The sequence below is a fragment of the Colossoma macropomum genome, unplaced genomic scaffold, assembly GCF_904425465.1.
Source record: "Colossoma macropomum unplaced genomic scaffold, Colossoma_macropomum, whole genome shotgun sequence".
In the NCBI taxonomy this organism is placed as follows: Eukaryota; Metazoa; Chordata; class Actinopteri; order Characiformes; family Serrasalmidae; genus Colossoma; species Colossoma macropomum.
In genome coordinates this window covers 5,504,624-5,531,830 of record NW_023494786.1, presented here as the reverse complement: position 1 = coordinate 5,531,830, position 27,207 = coordinate 5,504,624, and the positions used below count along the sequence as shown (strand labels likewise).

Below are 27,207 nucleotides of genomic sequence, written 5' to 3'. Positions count from 1 at the left end.
AAGCAGTATTGGGGGTAAGACAGTACAATTACAGTACAGTACATGTGAAGAGCAATATAAATTACACACAATGTATTTAAAACATACATTTCCTCTATATAGATTATCTGTGCCTGTTCTTGTACCCAATTTGAGTGTGCGTGTACTACATGCAACAACTGACTGTGTGAGTTTAATTGCAAATTGACCAGCACTGTGTGAGCGTTGCCACGCTGATATAAAACTGATTGATGAAGACCCCCATGCTGACGAAGAAGGTGGTGCAACATCACCAAAACAGACCAGACTGCTTTAGCTGTTCATTGTTTAATCAAGCATAACTGGCTGTGTTTTAAGATTAATAACTGACAAATAAGTGTAGAGTTAAAGAGGTTAGTCATTTATGTAACTAGTTCATGCGTGTGCTATAGTTCAAATGCAGGAATCGCTAAATTAATAAAGCGTTAAATAATTGTTAAATAAGTAATTATATCACTTAAACTAATCAACAAAGGGTATTTTCTAGATGTTTATTCAGTTCTTTAGTAAAAAAGTTTTATTCAAAATGGTTTTGAGTTACTATATACTATAAATTCTATTCTGTAATAATATATTGACACTTTTTTGACAGGTTATCATAACATTTTCATTTATGAGGCATTCTGGAGGCTTTTTTCAATGTTATTTAGTCATTCTAGCATTTTCAATGTTATTTAGTCATTCTAGAATCACCTACAGCTCCGTTCTTCATTCTGAGCGCATCTAAAATGTCTTGTGAAAATGCTGTTTCCAGACTTTTGAAGAGTAGTGTATGTGTCTTAATATAAGGGCTTTTTAGAACCAGTTAGTATATTTATGGATATTACCGGTTATGCAGGTTATTACGATTATCTGATTTTGATGTATGCTGTGTAAACAGAAGTGTGTGTTTGGTACTGTGTGGTCTTTATCTCATGTACAGCTGTATTTCTAGGAAACAAACATGATTTTTGGCAGCTGTACCAGACCAACAATAATGAATCATAATTTGAAAAAAAAACATCTACACTACCATTCAAGGGTTTGGAATCACTGTTCAAAAGTTTGGAATCAATGTTTTCAGTAATGTAAAACCAATGTCATTGCTGATATATGTATATCACAATTCCAGTATGGTAGTCCTGTGTAACTTCATAGCTTAAAAAATTAGAAGAAATAAAAAATCAAACATTATAGATGTGTTGGGTGTCATAATAGATGTGCCCAAACTTTCTGTCTTGGGAAGACAAAGTGCAATGTTTGTGGGGCCAAAAAGACAAAGCAATATAAAATAAAGAAAGTAGTTAGGCTTCAAAATGAGAAAAAGTACATTTTATGACATTACACTATATTTTGTTATTACTTTGTCTGTTATTATATATTAAATACAGAAATGATATATATATCACAAGTGATTCCAGACTTTTTAACTGTAGGATACATTCAGTCTAGTTTTGCTAAGTAAATTGCAATGTTAGATGTGCATGTTTAAAATACAAGAAAAACTTAAATTGGAGATGGAATTATCTGAGAAGGGAATTGAATGGAACAAAGCTGTAAACTTTTGCTGTTAAGTTTATTTACACTGCAGGATGTAAAACACATAAAACGTTCCTGGTAATACACAGGTAGCGGAATATAAGTATTTAAGAATATGCTCTCAAAATAAAGATATATGTCATGCTGGTTAGATGGACTTTAAAGAGAAACTCAACATGGCTGAAACACTGAAGTTGCTCCTAAAGCAATGTGATAAGTCAGTTAATTATCTAGAGCTCTTTTGACATGTTTGCAAATGATAAGCATAACATTTCCAGTAAGCTTAAAGCACTATCCCACTTTATCAGACCACATGACCAAATACAGTTAAAGTGAAATATGGGGCCTGACTGTGTCCCAGCATCTGTACTGTCCAAGTAAAAAGCGACATTCAGTACAGTTTTAACACATTCATGTTTAGGAGGCTTGTGACAACTCACAGAAATCAAAAGAAACAATGTAGTCCAAAAATCTGAGACCAAATTTAACACCTGACTACTCTCAATAGCAATTTATATACTAATCAGAGGCTTTTACACAAACTTGTGTAGTCTGTCCCTGCTCGAGTGCACACTGTCATTAAAGCGAAAGGGGGACGTATCAAATATTACGAAATTCTGGAATTTGTGTAAAAATTTAAAAGATTATATTTTTCATTCAAATTGTTATGCTGATAGTAGAGTTTGTAAAGTCTTCATATTAAATTAGAAAGGAATGCAAAACAGTAGCATTTTCACTAGTGGTCTCAGACTCAGAAATGCATAGAGATAAAGGCCTCATTTACAGTATAGCCAAGTAAAAAAGAAAAATATAGGAATATTAGGCAGTAAACAGCACAAATAAGAAACTTAGACAATGAAATGAAAAATCAGGATAAAAATGAGGTAAGCCTTTGATTGTTTTACATGTTATTCCAGGTTGCAGGTGCACAGTAGGTAAAACTGGATTTTCCAAACTCAGTAAAAACAGCCAGCACCTGCAACAAAATCAAATCACTTATTTACCAAAAAGTACCCCAGTTTGGAGTTCATGAGATGTGTGACAGTTCTGCTTGGGGGATTGTGGGACTGAGGCAGGTGATGAGAGCAAGAAAATAAAAGATCTAGAGAACTTCAGAACTTCAGTTGAATTACAAGCAATCTTTTTCATGAAACATTAACAGAAGAATCACATGAAAAAAATGACAGTAACAACGAGGAGCAGTGTGAATTAAGTAAATTACAACTGAGTTTTTCCTCATGTGCCTTATAAAGATGTAGTCTAAATGTTTTCTATATTAATTCTGAATGTAGTAGTGAGAATTATAGTTTAAAGAAACCTGTTTTTGTGGTTTAACAATGACTTATTTCTCTGGAATCTCCTTTCACTTTTGAAAAGAAACTTTTAACAATAAAAATAAATCAGAAATGTTTTTACAGTGCAGAGGAGTAAAAACAACTGGTAGATAAACCTGTGCTTTCTAATATAGCCCTGCAAGCCTGGCAAAAGCGGTACTAAATCTTGTTTCATGTTACAAAAAGTTCTACAAGGCTGAAGCTCGAAATTTCCGTTCCACCTTAAGTATTTGGCACCTGTACAGGCGCTCTGGTGTCCATGTTAGGCTAAGGGTAACAAACCAAGTCAAGTCAAGTGGTCTTTATTGTCTTTCCTCAATATGGCTTGTATACATTGGAATGAAACGTCGGTCGTTCTTCAGGCCCCATGGTGCAACACACAACAGCAGCACATTCAATGGGACTACATAAAGTGCAGATACACAAAAGAATAAAGTGAGTGCAGAATATACAATAAACACTAGACATATGAATACATATAAATGCTTTTTTTATTTTCATTTGAAACATGACTGAAACCTAACCCTGACCTCAGCCACTCAGCTAAAGAGGCTAGCATGTATATACATGTATTTGATGATACCATGTGATGTAACGACTCAGAAGAGGTGAAGGAGGCTCTGCTTGCACAGAGAAGTGTTTCTGACTCTATAGCAGTTGGACACAAAGTCACTGGTCACTTCAAACATTTGTACACCTTTGTATATTCCCTCCAGACTTACACTGTGTGATTATAGCCCATTTTAAACACACACAAAAACAACCGCTTCCCCAATATGGGTGGAGACACGTAGGCTAACAAAGCAGAGGAAAAAAAAAGTTGCTCTTTGCTACCAAAGTCCGTACATGTTGAATTTACTCTGTTTGGCTGAATGTAGTTGTGAGATGTAAACATGAACACGATTTTTTTGTAAAACAGGCTGTGAATTGAACGTGTTGTCCTACTGTGTATATTCAGGCCATCTTTTAGCTTTAGTGCACTGTGTTAGCAGCCCTGCTCAGTTTCTCAGCATGTTTGCTCAGTAATCGGTGAGCAGCATGTTGTTTTGAATGAAAGAGCTTTGTTGATAATTGTTCGTAGACAGAGCTGGCTGTAAGTGCTGCATTTCACATAGCATGACAGTCGGACACAGTGTTTTCTTACAGTGTGTATGGTCAGAAAAAAATTTAAACAACACGTCACTAGCTATGACAAAACTCATACTTCAACTGGTGAAGCATATGAACTGGTATACCGTCCACTACTATCTGAAAATGTTACGTTTTCAGTATGCAGAATATATTACTGAAAACATTTAGGAGAATATATTCAATATTAAGCCATCACTAGTTTTTTAAAGTATTCTGCCCAACTCTGTGCACAGCCACATACACATCCCCAGTGCCAAAAAAAAATGTGATTACAGTTACCCTTGTATCTCCCAAGACACCTATTTTCCAAGAACAGAAGTACCTGTGCATTAAGAAACTAAGAATCTGCAGAGTATGTGGGTACTGAGTATTACTGCATAGGTGTTTTACTGCACACTTTCCAGATGAGTGCGCCAGAACATACAAACACACACTCTCACGCATGCACATGCACAACAATCTCATGTCAGAGATTGCTTGGAAAGCTTGGAAAGGTTGAATGATTAAAAAAGAAGGGTTGAATTGTTAAAATACTTACCTTAAAGTGATTTGACCATGTTTAATCTAGCACTGCCCAACAACTGTTAATGTACAGTACCACTAGCTTAGCACTGACATTCTACTAGAAATCCCATAAGCATGTTAAATAAAGTTATGGATTAACTGTAAATTTGGAAGGAGGTCCATGCCTGAAATTCCCATCCCTACCTTCCATCTCCCCATCTCCTCCCTGTTCCTCTATTAATCTTAACATAGTTAAAAAGGAGGGGTCTGGCCTTTTAGCTTTGAGCAGAAACCACCCAGAACTCCAGCCTAAGGTCTCAGAGTTTTCTCCACTCCCTCAATCAGTCTTCCCTCATTCTACCACCATATATTGAATATGTGGTCCGATATATAGAAATTGGGACTAGATGTTTTTGTCTCGTCTTTTGACCAGGTTTTCACATTTACAGCCCAAACTGTGGGTCTAGCTCTAATAGTCACAGTTTACCACTGATAATTATTATTACTACAGCATTTACATTACTTTTACATTCATTATTCTTGTATTTGTTTCTTATATTTCTTACATTGTGCTATTACATATGTACAAGTATTGATGCTTAAACCTTAAAATGGCACTTTTCTGCGTTTGGCAGTATTGTACTTAATATAGTCGCATGCAAGTGGCACTACCTTGAATTGAATTGAACTGAGCGAGAGAAAAAGAGGTGAACAAGAGAGTAAAGCCAGGGAGATGATAAAAGTGTGTGTGCCATAATGTGGGCGTTTGAGCCAGCTTGAGCTGCCTCAGCCAATCAGATCTGTCTGTGCCGCACATTGGCGCTTACAGGATGAGCAAGTCTCCCTGAACATTTACACACTCTCTCGCTCTCTCTCACACACAGGAGCACATGCTGAGAAAACACACACTTTCTTTTTGTCTTTTTTTTCCCCCCACGCATTCACAAAAAGCATTTTAAAGCATATTGACAATGACATACAGCATATCAAAAATGAAATGCCTTAATTTCTGGTGGCAAGTAGTCAGATTATTTACAGTATAAACACATAAATACACACACACATACACATACAAAAGCATATACAGGCTCTTTTTGTTGTCAAATGTGGGCCAAATGTATTCAAATCTGGTAGCTTCCTTTGTTTTCTCACTTTGCATGCCAGTCCCAAAGCCAGGTGTGTGTGTGTGTGTCTGATCATGTCCCTTTCTCTGGGCTTAATCCTTTTACCAGTTTGTTTAGGACTATTTTGATTAGTGTTGTGTGCATTATGTGTCTATGTATAAAGGGTTTCGTTCCAAAACACATTGTATAAAACGGAAAGGTTAATTGCTAATATTTAAAATAAAGATACTGGAATAAATTCTTTTAGAAAGGTATTCTAAACCGTGTATTTAGACGAGTATTTTGGCTATTTTCATACATTTTCAAATGTAATAAATAAATTTACATATAATTATTTTTGTATGGTACATTACTACCTGTAATTTCCCAATAAATAAATGTATTTTTAATACATCTGGTTAATATGGCAATGTATTCCTAAATACATATTGTTTGGACTGTATTTCAGCATGGATTACAGTGTATTTAAAATGTATTTAAAATAAATAAAAATACTTGTCTATGTATTTTTTCTATATGGGACCACAACAGCTGAATTCTGTATTAATCCTATTGTTGTTAATGGAATATTTTTGACTCTAGTGCTGCTTGACCATGGAGTATATTGATAAAATAAAAACCTGTTTTTGTTTAAACTTTTTTTTGGGGCTGAAAACTTATTTTCTTAACAAGGCTTTGAATGAAAGTACTTACTATTCACTATAAAATAGCAATAAAAAAGACTTAAGAATGGCTTACAAGCTTCAAATGCTGTGTTTTAGTCAGATCTGCCTTAAGTAGCATCAAACCTGGGCTAAATCTCAGAAAGTTCCATACTACCTGAAGAGCTCGCTAGTGTGCTAACGTTAGCTGTGTAAGTTACAGCCAAGCAGTGCACTGTTTGTCCAGTATGGATGTGGCTGAATCCTAAATGACATAAATGATAAAATTTTTAGGCTGTTATGTATTGTTTGGGGTTGTTTAAATTCCTATGCAGTACGCTATGTAGGGAACAGGGGGCCTTTTGAAATTCAGCCCCAACATGGGAAGAGGGCGGCATTAGCTTGGTGCTAAATAAGACTGGAAATCGTAAAGAGGTGCTAATGGAAATTGGCATTGTTGTTGCGGTGGTAATTTGGTGACCAAAAGGTACCTATAAAGTGAAGGTTTTGGCATTACACAGTGCTATGTTATGATATGTTCATTATTATATGACAAAGAGTTAAAAAAATGATGAATTGACCGCAATATACAAACATTAGCACCCTAACATTCTTCTCCTCATTCAGCAGTCCATGGTTGCTTGGCAACAATACCATACTCCAAGCAACTACATTTCTTTGTGGAATGATAAATTCTGTATTTTTATCATATTTTATGTTGTCCACTATTTTATAAAAGCAATAAGGCACTCAAAGGTGTGCATTACTGTGATTTTATCTTGAGTAACATGGTAACATGAAATACACCACTTTCAAGAATCTTTGTGTGTTATTTTTGTTTTGTTTTGGTTCGGTTTTTGAAAGTGGGCTTTACACATAAAAGAAATATCAATGCTACATCATGTTTGATATCACTTTTATTGGAGAACTAAAAACTTTTTCCATTATATGTTAGCTGTTATTCTTTTCAAAAACTCATTACATTAAAATTGTTATGGAATATACAGCATTTTTGAATAAAACTCTTCAACTACAGCTTGAGTGAACATTTGAATTTTTCTGTTCCCATTTGAATTTTTTGATAACATTTTCATACTTTTTTTCACAGTTTGTATTTATTTATTCACATTTGGGTTCAGGGAAACTTAGAGAACATACACTGCATGTCCACAGGTTTGTGGACACCTGCTCATTTAACAGTTCTTCTGAAATCAAGGGAATTCATAGGTGGTTTGTTCCCGCTTCCCTTCAGCTTCTGGGAAGGCTTTACATCAGATGTTGGAATATTGCTTTGAAGTTAGTTTTGATTGCATTCAGCTGCAAGAGCATTAGTGTGGTTAGGTACTGATGCTGGATGATTAGTTGGCTCACAAACACCACTCCAACTTATCCCAAAGGCCCAGAGAATGCAGTTCGACTGCTTTACAGTCTAATCCGGGGGACTTTATACTCCTCTAGCTCAGTGGTTCTTAAACCTGCCCCCAGGGACCCCAGATGATCTACATTGTTGCTCTATTCCTTTGTGTTGCAAGTAAAGTCGAACAAAAATCTGGACCACATGTGAGAACCACTGCTCTAGCTGGCGCTTGGCATTGGGTGACCATAGGCTCATGTGCAGCTGCTCCAGAGAATCCCATTCTGTTGGCAGTGCTTTTCTTTGGACAGGCTATGCGAGCACAGCTGAATGCCAGCGTCAGCAATGGGTGTATCTTAAACTAGTTAGAAGTGGTGTTTTGGACATACAATGCATAAGGAAAAGATATGGATGTTAATGGACTAAAAAGGACAGTTTGATATTGTTTTATTAATGTATGTGTGTGTATGTAAGCCTCATCAGTCTCTGCCTCTCTCTCTGCAGGTGATCCCTTTCTCAGTGTGCCGTGCTAAAGAATGGACGGCAGTGAGGATGATTGTGTGCGTTTTCTGCAGTATGTTGAGGATAGTGGTTTAAGAGCCTACGACGAACTTGTGATCCAGAACGCCTCGGACATCGCCCGTGAGAGTGACCGTATCCGCAACCACACACATTGGGCATACCTACAGGAGCAGAGCCAGAAGAAGAGGCGTCAGGACGAGGCCATCAAGAGGTACACACACATAAGCAAGCTTGGAATGTCCCGATTTGATCTGAAAGATTGGTGGCAGAGTAAATTAAGATGTATTTTAACCGATTTAACTGATGATCAAACATATTAAACCCGATTCAGTTCTAATCATTTGTTCGAGCTATTATACACCACTGCGATTTATTTACACCACTATTGTGAAGGTACTGTAAGTAGATATCATTCATAACTTGTGACAACTACATTTTCACCAGTTGTTAAAGCTACACAATGTAGCTTTTGGGGATTTGGCGACCTCTGCGGTAAAAATGTGTAATTGCACGCAGCATGCGGAAGAGCTCTTTGGCGGTCAGTTGTGCTGCAGACCACTTTTCATATAAATCTGACGATTGTGTTGAAAGGCCAGCTCAGTCAGAACTTGGAGAAGGATGTGTTTTCTGAAGGATACAATTGTCATCATATCTACATCAATATAATGTTGATTTTACTTTTGAGACCTAAACATTGAGACCTTTTTTTAACATGAGCGTGTGACATTAATGTGCAAAGACGTACATGGTACAAAAACTGGTAAAAAAAACTCTTGCATCTAAGAGCACAGAATTTTAAATGATTGTCTCAGGCTTTACTTGTGACTCGCAGCACTACGCATGCACCATTATTTAGCATGTTTTTTTTCTTAAAAAATATCTTACATAGTGCAGCTTTAACAAAGTAGCTTAAATGTCTGCATTATGGAACTTTAATTCAGCACTGGTTTGACTGCATTAAAACCATAGTTAGAACTTGGTAAAGCTAAATACACATAAAATTGGATGGCAGGATTATTACACATTTAGTGATATGACTAACATTAACTTTAGCGTTGTGCTTGAGTACTTTATATGTATTAAAGCAACTAATTAGAAATACAGAAGTACCATATTAATTACACCCCAAAACGATCAGTGCAAAAAGTAACAGAGTCTTAAACCTAAACCTTAAAAAAACAAAACGTATGAGAGTGTCACACAATGGACAATGCTGAAAATGAAGTCTTTTTACTGCAGCTTTTATCAGCAGCCTAGAATATCTTACCTACCTACTTGAAGCTCACACTGTATTAGCTAAGTGAACATTTCACATTTACATTTTTATTGGCCAAAGTTGCAATATAAATAACATTATTTGTGCTTTAATTGTCCCAAGAGACGATTTAAATTATTAAACATAAAGTATGATGCATCTGGCTGTCTAGCACAGTGATTCATGCAAAATTATGCTATGACATTTTGGTATAGGCATAAGAACAGCATGGGCACTTATCTTGCTCACATTATTTATGCCATAAAATTGGTCAATTACCAGTTGCACTGGATGTCTGATTTTGCATTCATAGTTTTAAAAGCTTGCGATATTCAAAGTGTGCACAATGCGAAAAACAATGATAATTCAAATATCGGATCAGATTCAGTATTGGCCAATACTCTGAATGAAGCCTGGGTAGCTGGCTCGGGACATCCCTAAAGTGCACATAAATCAACGTTATAGACTTATGATGTCAAGCTGCCACTCAACAAGAGATGGCTTTTAAGAGGCACTGCACATGTACACAACACCTTCACATATTCACACTTTCTTTGCAAGCTTAGACCCTGACACTTTTCCCTCTGAATATGTAAAGATTCTTCGTTATGACTCATTCTGCGGTTTGATGATGTTCAAGTGGCACTAACGCTGATGATAAAAAGAAGCAGCTTTACATAATTATGTTTCAAGGTGATTTGGTGTAGCAAATTGAATAGTAATTGGTGGAAAATATAGTTTTTGTTCCACCAAAACCAGGGCAGAGCGTGATCACACATAGTGTGTGTGTGTGTGTGTGTGTGTGTGTGTGTAATAGTTTCAGCTGAGGAGATCAATGCAGAAATGGCTGGATACCAGAAAGGCTATCATTGGGTCAATGAAAACCAATACTCATTTATACATGAATAAAGACTTGTGTGTGTTGTGTATGTGTGAAGCAGAAAGCAAGAAAGACCAATATATATATATATGTATGTATGTATGTATATATATATAAAACAGCATTGTGGCTTTAAAACACAATGATTCACCACCAAAGAAACAATCGATATAGGTGTCACTGGTTATATGAAGAATAGATCCTCCTATACATTGACTGTGTGTGTATGTCTGTATGTGTGTTTAAAAGGACATCAAAGCACTTGCATATTATTTCCATGCATTTGCATTAGAATCCAGGCCAAACGGTCTCATTTTATACAGTAAACATGAGCTCTAAACATGACCGCCTTTATGGTTCTCTTACGCTCTCTTAGACACACACATGCAGACACACACATGCGCACGCACCCAACATTCACTATTTATCCTTTCTATTTTCAGCATTTCTGTTTTACATTCTTTCTTTAAGGTCTAATTCCTGCTACTATTCCAATATTCCAGTCTCATTTTTTCACTCATTTTCTCTCTCTCCCACTCACTCATGCTCTCTGTCTTATAGTCTCTCTCTCTCCCTTCGCCTACACTCTTCCTCTGCCTCTTTTCCTCTCCTTCCTGACTTAATCCTACTCATCCACATATCTGAAACTGACACATCATATAGATGCACATATACGTAAACACACACAGACACATACAGTACTGTACAAAAAGTCTTAAGCAGTCACGAAAATCATTTAAAAATCTCGGCACTGTGTTTTTGCCAGTAAAACGCAATACAACATAAATAAATACAAATACACAATAAACAAGATAAAAAGTACAAATGAATATGTTGTTTAGAAGAATACATTTAGAAAAATACAGGTTTGACTTCCATCTCAGTGCACCCCTGCCATTCTATGGATTTATTAAATTTCATCAGCTGCACTTCTGATTTAATTAAATTTAATGAAGGATTGATTAGATAAACAAGGTATTGGGTGGTAGCTGTAAATACACTGTTTATTTGTTTGATTATATTTATTCTGATGTTTGTGTCCTTTACAAAATGCTTATTGCCATGTATTGGTTGCAGGACTATTAATTTTTACTAATTGACTAGACATTTAAAAAAAGTTGGCCATCATTGCTACATAAACAAAGATTGTCATGTATCGCTAGCAGCAAACATTTGCATCTCTACTCATCAATAAAGCCTTTCATAGCAAGGTATAGGTATAGGCCTAGACCAGGAAACATTCATCATATCCCATTTTAAAAAGTTATTCCTGAATTACGTTATTGGTAGCAAGCAAACAAGAAATCCTTGTGTATTTGCCATCTGGTTCAAGTAAGTTTTTGTTGCGTGCATCACACTAAACAGTGAGTGACTGGATGTTCTGCATGTCACTCAAATGGCCCTTTCATATCGCGGTCCTCAAAACCTCCCACTCTGGCTTGCAAGCCTGCATAGTCTTATACAGTCTGAAGTGGAAGTGGTTTAATTTCTTGTAGTATTTACACACCTATATATGTACTTTGGGCTTTATGTTTTGCAGAAAAACTGATTTCTGTTCTCTGTTCCTGCCTCTTCACTGAGGCTTTTACCACCGCAATATTTCAGGCAATGTCCTCAACTAGCCGACTGCTGCCCACAGCGCTGAGTAGTGGATCTATCAGTCGACTAGTCGACTAGTCTATGCGGCCGTTACATTGCAGATAAATGCCTTGGCTATGATTTTCTCAGATGCCAAATACTTTTGCATAGTATACACACATATCGTGGCTGTCAAATTTCACAGTGAATGAAAACAGAAGTGCTCCAAAATTATTTGTAAAAAGTATTCTTCCATTAACTTCCATTTAAAGTTAAGAAGAGTTTGTCCTTCTCCTGTTACCGTTTTGAAGATAAAACATTTTGTTCAGACAGCAATGATGTACATGTGTTGCATAATACATCAATTATAATAGTCATTGTGATAATGGCCTTGCAATTCAGGTATTGCGGATGGCTGGAATATGCAAACGAGCCCTCAAGTCAATCACAGTGTTCTGAACATCCAAAACCAATCACAGAACCAGATGAGTGTTTTTGTAGGTGTTTTTATGAACTGAGGTATTCAGTTATTTGGCATTCAGGCACGCAGTTATTTCAGCTAAAATGATGCAGGCCGCTATTTTACTGTGTCACATTACTTATTCAATATTGTCTTTTTAATACATAGCATTGCAATAACAATACTAGTATTTTGTCCACATTGTGCTTTAGCGAACACACACACACACACATACACGCACAAAACCATAATCTCATTGGTGCAGTGTTTCTCCTCTAGCGTGCTTGTCTTAAATATCGTTCTTCCCTCATCACCCATCTCACATTACTGTCTGCACCTCTTCCTTTCTGCATTCACAAATAGCCTATTACAGCCAGTTTTTCCTTCCTTCCCTCGCTCTCCTTCCCTTGCTCTCCTCTCACTCTTTCTCCTCTCACTGTCTCTCTCATTCATTCAGCACTCCAGCGTCTCATTTTTCCTCTCCTCTTTTGCCCTCTTCCTCTTGTTCTGTCTCTCTCTTCCCCTCCCGTTTCCTGTCGCTCTCTCATCTGAAAAATGATCCGGCCCTTCTTTCCTCTCCCCCCCCTTGCATGGAGAGGACCCCACTTATCCCCCATTACTCTCTGAAGAGTCTCTACAGCTGTGTGAAGAAGAGGGCTACTTAACACACACGCACACACACCCACACACGCACACGCAGAGCATGAGAGTAGAAGGAAAAGGATTCTGCTTAATTTTTACTTCTAAACGTAATTCTAACAAGGATAACAAAACAACAACAACAATAATAATATACATACATACATACATCATCTAAACCGCTTATCCTTCTGGGTCACGGTGGGGTGCTGGAGCCTATCCCAGCTGTCATTGGGCGTAAGGCAGGATACACCCTGGACAGGTCGCCAGTCCATCGCAGGGCAGACAGACAGACATACACATTCACACACACACACACACACACTCACACCTAGGGGCAATTTAGCACATCCAATTGGCCTGACTGCATGTTTTTGGATTATGGGAGGAAACCGGAGTACCCAGAGGAAACCCACGCAGACATGGGGAGAACATGCCGGGAATTGAACCCAGGCCATTCTTGCTGTGAGGCAACAGCGCTACCCACTGCGCCACCGTGCCACCCCACAATACTAATAATAATTATAAAATTAATAATAATTATAGTTTAATAAAAGCTTTCCCAAAACTTCTTTCAGGCTTAAAAATAAACCACCAACAAACAAAAAATGGAAAAGAAATGATGAAAGCATTAATTGCAGTCTTATATTGTTGCGGTTTTTGATTAGGAGGGAAACATTTTTCATTTTTGATTCATTCTGAAGAGGCTCTTGCTTCAGCTGGAGACCGAAATAAAAGATCACTTTATAACTTTGCTCTAATATAGCGCACTGTATTTGTATTAGGGATCATAAAATGACAGTAAAAAGCGAATAAAAGTGAGAGTGAATTATTTCTTGTTTTCCATTAACTTTAATGTAAAAAATATTTGATTTTGTTTTTTGCTCCCTGTTAATTGTTTCTAATCACTGTTACAGAGCATATAGCCTACAAATATGTGGACACCTTGTCTAATCAGTGGGTTCAGCTGTTTTAGCCACATTCTTTGCTAACTGGTGCATAAACTCAAACTTACAGACAGGAAATCTCTACAGAATAACACTGGCAGTAGATTGAGTTGTACTGAAGAGCTCAGCGGCTTTCGTTGTCACGCTGTTATAGGATGCCACCATTTCAAGAAGTTTGTCAAATTTCTGCCCTGCTTGAGCTGACCTGATCAAGTGCAGTTATTGTGAAGTGGAAATGTCTAGGAGCAGCAGCAGCTTAGCCATGAAGCAGTAGGCCATGCACGCTCACAGTTAGATCATTCCAATATAAAATATACAATAATATAAAAGATGTGAAATGAAAACAAACTATTAATGTAAAATATTAAAGTAATAAAATATATATTTTTAATATTCAACTTGGTCCCAAAGCTGTTTACATTAAAATGCATATTAATCTTGCCAGCATTTCTTATCCAGCCTTTTCTCATGGTGGTTAGTGGTTATTATCTTTGATCTTTGAAAGTTAGGTATGTGCATATATCATAATTCATCAATATAGATTGTAGATGCTTCTCTGTGCTGTGCTCAATCAGGTGATAGTGTGGGTCAGATGTAAAAACTTTCTAGGCTTTCCTAGGCTTCTGTATGTATACATACACGCACACACACACACACACACACACATACATATACACATATACACACACACACACATATATACATATGTATGTGTATATGTATATATATCGTATATATGTATATATATATATATATATGTATGTATGTATATATGTATGTATATATATCGCGGTTGTCAGAAGAAATTGTAACACACACACACACACAAACACTTTATTAGGAACAACTGTACACTTACTCATTCGTGCAATTATCTAATGAACCAATAATGTGACAGCAGAGCAGTGCATAAAATCATGCAGAAACAGGCCAGCAGCTTTGGAAGGTAATGCTCATATCAACCATCAGAATGTGAAAAGGTGTCCAAGTTTGGTGTCAACAAAAACTACTTTTGATGAATGGCAACAGGCAACGGTGATTACAAACTTCAGCTTGGAAAAGATGTGTCACGTGTAAGCGTGCTCAAATGCACGTAAATAAAATGAAACTTGCGCTTTGCAGCAGCAGCCTCTGTGGAGGCCAGTCCAGACAATATGGCTGTGACTGCGCGCTCCTCATAGGAGCACATCATTGTAAAACAAGACAGTGATTATCTAGTCTCTCAGTCAAGGCTTGGTTACAACTCTGCCAGCAGTGGATTGGCATTGATTTCAATTAAATACTGAATTTAAAATGTTGATTAGCTGGGCAAACTGGGCAATATGGATGCACGTCTCTCAGTAAATAATAACCATCAAGTATTCAGCCAAGCCAAATATAAATAGTATTTTCCATTTGAAAATGTATAAAAAGGAAATCTGGGCGAGCCAGTTTGAATGGACCTGGAGCAGCTGATAAAATTAATAGTTGTATTGTCTATCATTATATTATATATATATATACATACATATATATATATATATATTACCATTAACAGATACACACTTATTGTAAAATGTTACCTAAAGGGGAAATTTACTACATTAAATGTTATGTAGCGACTCTGAGCAAAAAAGGCTACATTTTCCCTTTAGCTTGAATGGGATTTTTGTCAGTGTCCTGTAAAGATTTTCCAACCATGCAACAGAGCATTTATGGGCAAGGCATGGACAGGTCAACTGTAAATTTCAGATGAGCTCACTACTGCAGAGAGGTTTAACATGTGAGTCATGATTAAGCACTTTTTTGAAATGTGTATGCATGGCCGAGAGCAGACAGGCACACACACACACTTACACACAGGTGCACATCAATGTAAACACTGGCAGTGAGAGGGTCAAAGTCACACCTCATCAGCCTTGGAAAGGGTGCGTTACTATAGAGACAGAGGGCTGAGTTTCCATGGCAACAGTGGGCTTGGTCTTCATCTCCCTCTCCTCTCTATATTTAGACCGCTCCCCCTGAGGACACACACATACACACATATACACATGATCGTATACAATTCCCAGCATATTCAGCAGTCTTAAGAAATGGGCTCACACACATGCATTGCCTCTCTGCCCGTTTTTCTCTTCCATAGCTTTTTTTGAACAGTATGATGGCAGCACACCTTGTTCTCTCTCTCTCTCTCTCTCTCTCTCTCTCTGTACAATGTTGCTGATTGATTCTGAATGTTGGACGAGGACAGCAGCAAGAAATAAAGTCAGCTTTTCTAAAACTCGGTGAAAAATCAGCATAAGCAGTATGTAGAGAGGCGCACACATACACACACACTCACACACAAACACTTTCTCTCATTCTCACTCTTCTGCTTTTCTCTTCCAATTTCACAGTTCATTCCTTACCTTCGTCCAACTCCGTTATGGTAATACAATTTTTGCACACACACACAGACAAGCACAAATTTTTGAGTAATGTTGCTGTCTCGGGTCCACATGTTTGTATATACGTACAAAAAGTGTTCAAAATGCAGCTGAAACTAACATTCGATTTCCCAAGTCAGCCCTGCCTACTAACTGTGCGCTTGTGATGTACAAGGTTTAAAAGGAGCAGTAAAATAGTGAAGCCATCAAGGTCAGGTCAAGAGAAAATGCCAGTAATGAAGAGAGAGTAGTGTTAATAAATGACGCATGGTTTTGAAAGACCATGCAAAAACTGCTACTGCTATTCGGACAAACTTCAGTAATTTGATCAGAATATAGACACAGCCGCACTTTCAGTATCTCCACCCATTTTTTTCATGGTCATTATGCGTATGTAGAAGGAGCGTTTTTTGCATTTTTTCATGCACAAATCCGAATGCACAAATGGTCCATAAACTTGTTTAGGCTTGTGCATGGGCAGGACGCATCAGATTTGCACCTGAAGTTTCTATAACAAGATGAAAAATTCTAACTCCTCTAGGGCAGGTTTGGTTCTATCTCACACCGACCTGTATTTAGAGGACTAAAGGACAGAAAACTGTTAACATTGAAGTGTGTGATATTATTCCTTTAATTAGAGTTTAGTATATTAACAAGTGCTGTTAAGTAGGTTAACTTTCACAGTGGGTAAAGATAACACAGATGGGTTTATTAACAATTTAGTTACAGTATAATGAGGCTATACAAAAGATACTGTAAATGAGATAAATACCACCTCAAGACCTCAGATCAAAGTTCCTTCACCTTTTATCTTGACCAAAGAGGTTACCTATTCTGACCAATCAAAAGTGACCACATGTTGGAAACATCCCCCAACTGGAACAGTACTACCAAGTGTTTGAAATCTAGATGCAGATAATAATTGTCCATGTGGGATGAGGGAATCCTTTCCCAAGCCATGGTAGAAACCCTATAGAGCCAGAATGTACAGACCAGCTTTTTCGACCCTACACTACAAACAAGAAAACACACACACGCATAAAACCAGCCTGAAAACAAGAAACTACCTTATCGGTTATAACTCCAAATCTAAGGAAGCTGACTTTATATAAACAGAACATATTAAAGGGACAATTATTTAAATGGTCAGTACATGATAAAAGATTAGAAGATAATGTGTTTTTAATCCTGCAAATCCTCAGAACATATTGTTGGATCACTAAAGATTTTAGACACAGGGTGTGGCTGTGTGTGTGTGTGTGTGTGTGTGCATGCATGCGAGCACACCTTCGATGTAGAGCAGATGACAGCGGAGACAGAGTGACTGAGATGGCTCATCAGATTCTAAATGATAATTATGGCTTTCATTTTCATTAAGCTAACTGCCAGTCATTTATATGGCAGCAGTAGAAAGGCTGTGCATTAACTCCTCCAGAGCATAGATGCCAACAGGTCTGCATTTTCAAACCTCTGGCTCAGACTTCAGCATTTTTACTCATTAATTATTAATTTTGCCTTGTTTGTTTTGTTTTCATTGTATCGTGATTACATTAGATCAAGAACAACATTACTGTCAAGACAGGGACTATGCTTTTTACTGTGACATACCATTAATAGAAATTCAGTGATTCAGTACACATCATGTAGAAAATACTGTTGAGTGTTGGTAGAGTGTTTGCACTGTTAAGTGAATTATTCACTTCATTTACTGTAAGTGCCAAATACCTCAAAGTACTTCATCAGCTACCAAAAGAAAGACACTTTTCTCAAAACTTGAAAGTGGGATTTTTTTGCGCAGAACTCCATACACGGAACACTCATTACTTCAAGCCAGTGTTTCGGTCTTAGCTGCTGTGTTACAAAAGCTGTAGACAGCACACAAGGTTTTAAAATTTAGTAGAGCACAATCCACAGGCACAGGTGCACACACTGTATGACTGTATGCTTTCTCTTAATCTGTCTGACCAGTATGAGCGCTATTCAACGACAGCCTGAGAACTTTCAAATAATTGCCCTCTTTTTCTAATCCTGTTTAACTGTCTGCCAGTGACTACTGTTAAAAGATTAGAACACATAATACCATAAAGAACTGTAACACCTTCCACGTGGAAGTAATGTAGTGTATTAAGTAGGGTGAGACACACTGACAAATTGCCTTTATTTCTGAAATGAACTCTGAGTGCCCTCTTTAATCTCAGTGATGGGTTTGGTCCAGGTTGTTAACTGTGAAATGCCTCATTTTGCATTTTGTTGAATTGTTCTCATAGCTCATAGAATTGTTTCTCAAGTATCTCCAAAGTCATTATTTAAACCACAAAAAATCAAAGTTGAATAACAAATTGTTCATTATTTTTGTGTTTTATTGCTCAGGAAACTACTAAAAATAGAACAGGAGCATCCCTAAACCTTAACACTCGTTAAGAGTGTGAGGATCTTTAAATATGCACAAATATACAAATTGCAAATGCCCCCTTGCCTCCCAGTTTCCAAACCCCACCCCTTCCATTCACCACTAGGGACACAGTACTTTTTACATTGAGTGCATGGGGAATACAGCCATCTATGTTTAATCAGACCTAAGACATGAGACAGAGCACAGGAGATAGAAATAACCTTCTGCCATAACATTAATAATCAGAAAATAGAAATCAGAAAAGATCTTCAAGTCATCACTCACTAAACGTTAAACAATAAGTTGAATGACTGTTGATAAATGTTAAACCGTGCTAAGGCAATTAGCTAAAGTAGAGCTGATTATGCTGGCACTAGCTTAGCAGGCTAATAACTTGGGTCAATATACAACAGAACAGGTTAGACCAGTCACTCAGCTACACCCACTCAGATTTGAGTCTTTCTAAACTTGTGGATATCGAACCTGTGTTGTGGTGCGTGGCACTGTTTTAATCAGCTATTCACTAAAAACAATTCACTGCCTCAGATTCAAGTCTTTATCCTCAACAGTTGTGTCAACGGAGCTGCAGTTAGCCAGAATTGAACCTGTTTTGTGAAGCTAATTTTTGGCCTGCTCACTGAGCTAATATTAGCCTCTGGTGCTAACAAGGACGGTGTGTGAAGTTCCAGCATGCTAAGATACTGCTAACAGCTGCTAGGAAAGCCCTACGCCACATTTGACAGATGTTTATGAGATAGATCTGGAATATCAATTTGACACTGTCATAGTTGTAAATACAAACAACATTATTTATTTTAGCTAGCAGTTAACAACACAGTTAAACCATCTCTCACATCATAATCCTCTCATTAGAATATTTTATTACATTGGGCTGTGATAGATTTGAGCTCATTTGTAACATACAAAACTGCATCCAGAAGGAACATTTAGAAAAACACATTTTTTAACACAGGGAGTCTTTAAAACAAGCTGGGAAATCCAGTTGAAAGGTAAATTCTGAACTTTCAATTGATATTACAATTGTGTTTGTGAGGAGGGGAGTACACTTTTTATTATAATTTGGTTAAAAGTTTGTGGTGGATATGCTATTTGATGGAAAAAAAATGAATCTGATCTGACCCTGTAACAAATCTATCCTGGAATAGTACACATTCACATGTGATGTGATGATGTTAGTTTTGTTTGTTCGTCTGAAGTAGCAGAGTGTTTGAGTAGTTTGAGTGTGTAAGAGAGAGAGATACAGAAAGAGGAATAATCATGATTAAAACATCCTGGGATGCCACACATGCAAGCTGATGGTAAGAGAATAACTACAGTCCATTAACCTATATTTACCTTAAGTGTAATTTTCTTTACATGCAGACTTGCCTGCAGTTGGCGCAGATGCCTGTACATTCAAATCTCACTGTAAATCTGTGTTAGTATGTGTAACTTGTGTTTAGCATCTTTTTGTTTGTCATGTTCCAGTGTCCTTTTGTCACTCTTGCAAGAGTAGTGATAATCGTGTACTATCCTTCACTGGCAGCGAATTGCTCTTCAACTTTCACATTTGCAAGCCTGTGTTTGAATTAGGCATGTGAAATGATTAAAATAATTAATCACATTTAATCTCATTCTTTTGTGTTTAAAATAATTAATCATGATTAATTGCACTTGTCATAATTGCTTTATTGTGATCCCGGAATTTTTTGTTCAATTTAAAAAGCAGTGCATTTTGTTATAGCTATTTGAGTGGAAAAAATAAGCTTCATCAGGATGTATGTATTACCTTCAATAATTCAGTAACATTATTTTCGTTGTGTGAATGCAGGGTTTATATATGAATTGAGCAAGAAACAAAATGAAGACAGGGTGAACAAGAAAATAAGGTGAAAGCAGTTTCCAATGCTCATCACCAACTCTGAGTGAGAGCAACAGAGGGTAGATGTTCCAGCTCTTCTGGGACTGTAGGCTCTCTTTCTTTATGTCTTGTTCTCAGGGGAACTGTAGTTAACTATAGGTAACTGTTTTTGTTTGTTTCACAGAGTGCAGTCTTCCACGTTCATGGTATTGTCGCATCAGTGGTGTGTTTTGACTCGACCACTTTTGGCAAAAGAAAAGAAAAATCTCTTAGCTTTGGACATCAAGAGAGCCATAAGCGAACTAGCCATGGAATGGCTGTATTTGAAGAGAGGGATCCAGCCTCAGAGTCACAGCCACAGTGCCAGCAAAAGAAACACAACATACATTGCACAGTCAGTGTGGTCAAACTGGGAAAATGGGTTAATGCCATGTTTAAAAATTGTTGTTAATAATTTATCACAGTAATGCATTATTAACACATGAACTTTGACACCGCTAGTTTGAATACACCTTCAGATGCTTAAAAATAACTTGTTTAACATGAGAAGTGGGTACAATATTGATAGTTGTGCTTGGAGTGCACGTAACATTAGACCGTGAATATAGCCAAGCTGGCCACATTGCATTTACATGCACACAGATTCAACCACAGTCCATGCTCGACAACCTTGAGGTCAGAACAGCTAAAACAGCTCTTTTAAATGCATATGCAGACAACATCTAGATACCTGACAGAGTTGGTATACTTACGTAAATGAGATGATTCATCAAGCTTGTTGTGCCTCCATGATGTACCAGTGTCTTATTTCAGATTTCGCACTGAGCATTTTTTTGTGTTTTGTTTATTACTTTGTTTATTACTGACATTTCACAAAATGTACAGATCTCCAAGAGTTTGCTGTATATACAAACTGTCTTTTTAAATATATAGACCTGAAAAAAAAAAGAAAAAACACAAAAAGGGGAAGAAAAAAAAGCAAACGCCCAGCTGTCAACTGGTGACACATAAACCTTGCCTTATACTACTATATGGCTCCATGTAAATATAGAAAAAGAAGAACCCCTACATTATTGTAATTTTACAGTGCAGGGAAGTAGTAAAAAATGTCAGTTTGCTTTGAAAGGTCTAGACATATTGTACGCAAAAGGGACAAGCTGGGAAATCCAGTTGAAAGGTAAATTCTGAACTTTCAATTGATATTACAATTGTGTTTGTGAGGAGGGGAGTACACTTTTTATTATAATTTGGTTAAAAGTTTGTGGTGGATATGCTATTTGATGGAAAAAAAATGAATCTGATCTGACCCTGTAACAAATCTATCCTGGAATAGTACACATTCACATGTGATGTGATGATGTTAGTTTTGTTTGTTCGTCTGAAGTAGCAGAGTGTTTGAGTAGTTTGAGTGTGTAAGAGAGAGAGATACAGAAAGAGGAATAATCATGATTAAAACATCCTGGGATGCCACACATGCAAGCTGATGGTAAGAGAATAACTACAGTCCATTAACCTATATTTACCTTAAGTGTAATTTTCTTTACATGCAGACTTGCCTGCAGTTGGCGCAGATGCCTGTACATTCAAATCTCACTGTAAATCTGTGTTAGTATGTGTAACTTGTGTTTAGCATCTTTTTGTTTGTCATGTTCCAGTGTCCTTTTGTCACTCTTGCAAGAGTAGTGATAATCGTGTACTATCCTTCACTGGCAGCGAATTGCTCTTCAACTTTCACATTTGCAAGCCTGTGTTTGAATTAGGCATGTGAAATGATTAAAATAATTAATCACATTTAATCTCATTCTTTTGTGTTTAAAATAATTAATCATGATTAATTGCACTTGTCATAATTGCTTTATTGTGATCCCGGAATTTTTTGTTCAATTTAAAAAGCAGTGCATTTTGTTATAGCTATTTGAGTGGAAAAAATAAGCTTCATCAGGATGTATGTATTACCTTCAATAATTCAGTAACATTATTTTCGTTGTGTGAATGCAGGGTTTATATATGAATTGAGCAAGAAACAAAATGAAGACAGGGTGAACAAGAAAATAAGGTGAAAGCAGTTTCCAATGCTCATCACCAACTCTGAGTGAGAGCAACAGAGGGTAGATGTTCCAGCTCTTCTGGGACTGTAGGCTCTCTTTCTTTATGTCTTGTTCTCAGGGGAACTGTAGTTAACTATAGGTAACTGTTTTTGTTTGTTTCACAGAGTGCAGTCTTCCACGTTCATGGTATTGTCGCATCAGTGGTGTGTTTTGACTCGACCACTTTTGGCAAAAGAAAAGAAAAATCTCTTAGCTTTGGACATCAAGAGAGCCATAAGCGAACTAGCCATGGAATGGCTGTATTTGAAGAGAGGGATCCAGCCTCAGAGTCACAGCCACAGTGCCAGCAAAAGAAACACAACATACATTGCACAGTCAGTGTGGTCAAACTGGGAAAATGGGTTAATGCCATGTTTAAAAATTGTTGTTAATAATTTATCACAGTAATGCATTATTAACACATGAACTTTGACACCGCTAGTTTGAATACACCTTCAGATGCTTAAAAATAACTTGTTTAACATGAGAAGTGGGTACAATATTGATAGTTGTGCTTGGAGTGCACGTAACATTAGACCGTGAATATAGCCAAGCTGGCCACATTGCATTTACATGCACACAGATTCAACCACAGTCCATGCTCGACAACCTTGAGGTCAGAACAGCTAAAACAGCTCTTTTAAATGCATATGCAGACAACATCTAGATACCTGACAGAGTTGGTATACTTACGTAAATGAGATGATTCATCAAGCTTGTTGTGCCTCCATGATGTACCAGTGTCTTATTTCAGATTTCGCACTGAGCATTTTTTTGTGTTTTGTTTATTACTTTGTTTATTACTGACATTTCACAAAATGTACAGATCTCCAAGAGTTTGCTGTATATACAAACTGTCTTTTTAAATATATAGACCTGAAAAAAAAAAGAAAAAACACAAAAAGGGGAAGAAAAAAAAGCAAACGCCCAGCTGTCAACTGGTGACACATAAACCTTGCCTTATACTACTATATGGCTCCATGTAAATATAGAAAAAGAAGAACCCCTACATTATTGTAATTTTACAGTGCAGGGAAGTAGTAAAAAATGTCAGTTTGCTTTGAAAGGTCTAGACATATTGTACGCAAAAGGGACAAGAAAGGTTACCATGTTTTATAATATTTACCGATAGCACTGAGCATTTTTCTTATTATCTGATAATTTAAAATGCTCACATGATGTTGGTGGGAACTCCAGCACCTTTGCTTAGACAGCACCTTCAATGTCCACGTGGAAAGCGGTGCTGTTTGTTGTGTTCTGAGGTGAGGTGATGTGCATGGCTGATATTAATTTTTGATTTATTCTACACTAAACCAGCTATACTTTATCTATTTATAACATATTACATATTTTAACAATAACTGTTCTATCTAAAGGCATTTGCAGATTAACTTTATTTTAGATGAGAAAAGAGAAATAAAAACCAACAAAACACAAAAGTAGTTGGGTAGGTGTTAATATCATAGGTGTTAACAATTCTGTGATATTTCAGGCTAGATTTGTTACAGAATCAGATTGGAGTCATTCTTTATTTCCTGCAAATGTATTTATTTTATATCCGATCCAGCTTTTTCTGTATATCAAATCAATAGAGTCTTTAGACTAAAGATGTGCATTTCATCTACTTTGTGAGAGACGTGCAAGGATTAACTGCGTGAAGGAAAAAAAAAGCAAAAAAACAAACAAACAAAAAAAAACAAACAAACAGACAGCATCACTTCAGACATCATTTATGCAGGGCTGTAGGCTTACTATTTCCATGAGAGCTGTGGTCTTGCTCTAATTTAACAGTATTCAGAAGAATACATTTGTTTGATTAACATTATTCAAACATAACCAACAGAAATTGGTTGGTTTTCCTGTTGGATGAGTAACAGAGGCTGCTTCCTCAGAAGAGCTAAGAAGCGAACCAAACTAAAATCGTTAGATGCCATTGAACGCTCGTCTTCTTCTTACAAGTCTTTTTTTTACCTCAGCGCATGGTGTGCCAACATTAAGTTTGACAGAAAATCGGCTGTGGTTAGCCTATAGAGATAAAACCATGTTATCTTTCACAGCCTTCACAGTCACGTCCAAGTTTTTGACAATGCACTCATGCTCTGTGATATACTCACTTACTAGCAAATATAAGCAATACTGTCACATTTTACAGCCCTGTTAAATAAAAAAAAATTGGTGTTTCACTGAAATGCCTGTCTGTATATAACTGCATCTTTTAGTGATGAAATGTAATGAATTGTCGATTAGTGATTTCAGTATTCAAATACTGGCATCTCGAATGATTAACTGAGTAATTGAGTGCCCGTGCAGGCTTTGGCGATAGACTGATGTAACTGGATATTGTCAATGATTAGTAACCCAATGGCGACGCATAGAAGGCAGTAATCACCGTGTTGGGAAAGAGAACTGAGAGAGAACTAGAGAGGACTAATTTACCATTAAATAGCTTGCTAAGTATGTTGGGAAATTGGGGATCATTTTAGTGTGTGGGCTTATGCCTGAATACTAAGACTTTTTTTTTCCCAGAGAGAGAGAGATGTTTGTCAAGAAGCTGCCTGCTAGTGATGCTAGCTTTATCTACTCCACAGCTCCTCCCTTTTTACTTATTTTACTTTAAAAGATTAGATTGAGTGCATGGAACCGAAAAAAATTACATCCTTTATAACTTCAGCTTGCTTCAGTGTGACTCGCTGTAGTAAAACAACCAAGCTTAAGTGACTTTGTTTTACCCTAGAGAAGCTAGCTCTAGACCTGAAACTAAGTAGAAGTACAGGACGTTCCTCTAGTCTCTGTCTACAGCCAGGAAACAGGATTAGAAAAAGGTAACAAATAATATTAAAGAATATATAAACAAAGTTTTATTCACTTTTACTGTTAAAACATTGGGTTATTGTGGATGCTTTAAAAGCTGTTAGAGTAAATTCTCCACTGTCTCTGCTGCATGTGATTTGCTGTCTGAGTAAAATTTGCAGTATTTTCCTCACAGCTTGTGTCCCAGTGACTAAGTTGAATTTTGAAAACTGTGAAAATACTACATCGGTTTTGAAAGACATCTATAGCTAAACACCAGAGTTACTCTGCTATAACGATGGAAAACAACTTGTTTTTAACATGTAAAGTATGTGGGCATGGCTTTGGAAGTAGCTTGTATTGGTTGGAGAGACAGGGGGTGTGTGTGGGGGGGGTTATAATGGATAATCATGACTTTTTAACCTGAAAACATCACAATTATAATTATTTTAGAAATCACCCAGGCCTACTGCACATCTCTACACAGAATCAAAATAAGAGAGAAATTAAGGAGAAGGGATATAGAGATAAACAGACAGAGATGGGTTGAGACTGATATGACATCTCTCTCATCTTTTATTAGGTGACACACCTACCAACTTGATTAGTTTGTGTGTGCATGTGTATGTGGGTGTAGATGTGGGCGTGTTTGAGTGATTTTCTCCTGAGACTATAGTAAATCCTGTCTGTCCTATAGCATGATTAGTTTTCCTCAGAGAGACAGTTGTGAGTGTATGACAAAGAGAGAGAGTGTCATCACTTCAAGGGGCTTCCTTTTGTCTGACCAGCCGCTCTGTTCATCCTGACACTTTTTTGTCTGTAAACTGAAACACAAAGCTAACTAAATTTCGGATGGGACAGTCCATAAAGAATGTCTTCAAGATGACAGAAAGCTCAGAATTGTATTACTGTGTGACAGAAAGGAAGAACGTGAACAGAGGAGTAGATTAATGGGTGGATGGATAGACATATGGATTAGAACACTTGAACAGAAAAAAAAATAGCACTGGCTGTAATCTTTGGCTTTATTTACTGTGCATTAATTCCAATTACTCTGCAATATAGAGAATTTAAAATGAAAAGGTTACATGGCAAAAATAAAATGATACTTGAAGACATGTTCACAATATTTATCACAAGATTTTTTTGAGGTTTATGAACAAGTTAGAATGAGCAAAATGCAAAATTAAAATAAACAATTGAAGATGGGCCAGAAATAAGATTATACAAATGGTAAAAAAAATCTTAAATAAATAAATAAAACAATAAAATGGCATAATAGGCTGTGATTCATTCAGTTATGGGTTACATAGTTACTACACACTGGTTGTTGTTGTTGACATTTGTTTCACGTTCTGTAAGCGCTGATGATAACTATGATATACTCAGAAAAGCATATTGTGATGTAATTTATCATAGTAATATCTGGTCATAAATATCTGGTCATAGATATCTGCTCACTATATTTCATCAAATTACCACCTATTTATGCTTTTGTATTGTTTATTACACATGATATAACGTTGTTGCAGGTTTGTGAAAGCATCAGAACAGATTGTCTCGGCAAGGCAAGGCGAAGCAAAAGAAAGAAAAGGGTTGCAGTGACTCTTGAATACACATGGCTATAATATGTAATTGCATGATTTGCTATAGTTGCAATAGTTGCTGTAGTTGACCCTATAAACATGTATTTCACAGCCCCTTTTTTCCCAATGCTAAACAGCAGAGTATTGCTGTCTCCTATTGTTATGTTAGTCAATCTCTGGT

At 36.8% G+C, this 27,207-nt stretch overlaps 1 protein-coding gene across 1 annotated transcript in view; it reads left to right on the top strand.

Annotated features, from left to right (window-relative positions):
- Nucleotides 1–27,207, top strand: part of nyap2a (neuronal tyrosine-phosphorylated phosphoinositide-3-kinase adaptor 2a) — a 74,986-nt gene that overhangs the window by 6,845 nt on the left and 40,934 nt on the right. The window contains exon 2 of the mRNA XM_036558536.1: nucleotides 8,129–8,357. Within this exon, the coding sequence (XP_036414429.1) occupies nucleotides 8,161–8,357 (197 nt within the window). The 5' untranslated portion in view covers nucleotides 8,129–8,160. The remainder of the gene's footprint in view (nucleotides 1–8,128; nucleotides 8,358–27,207) is intronic.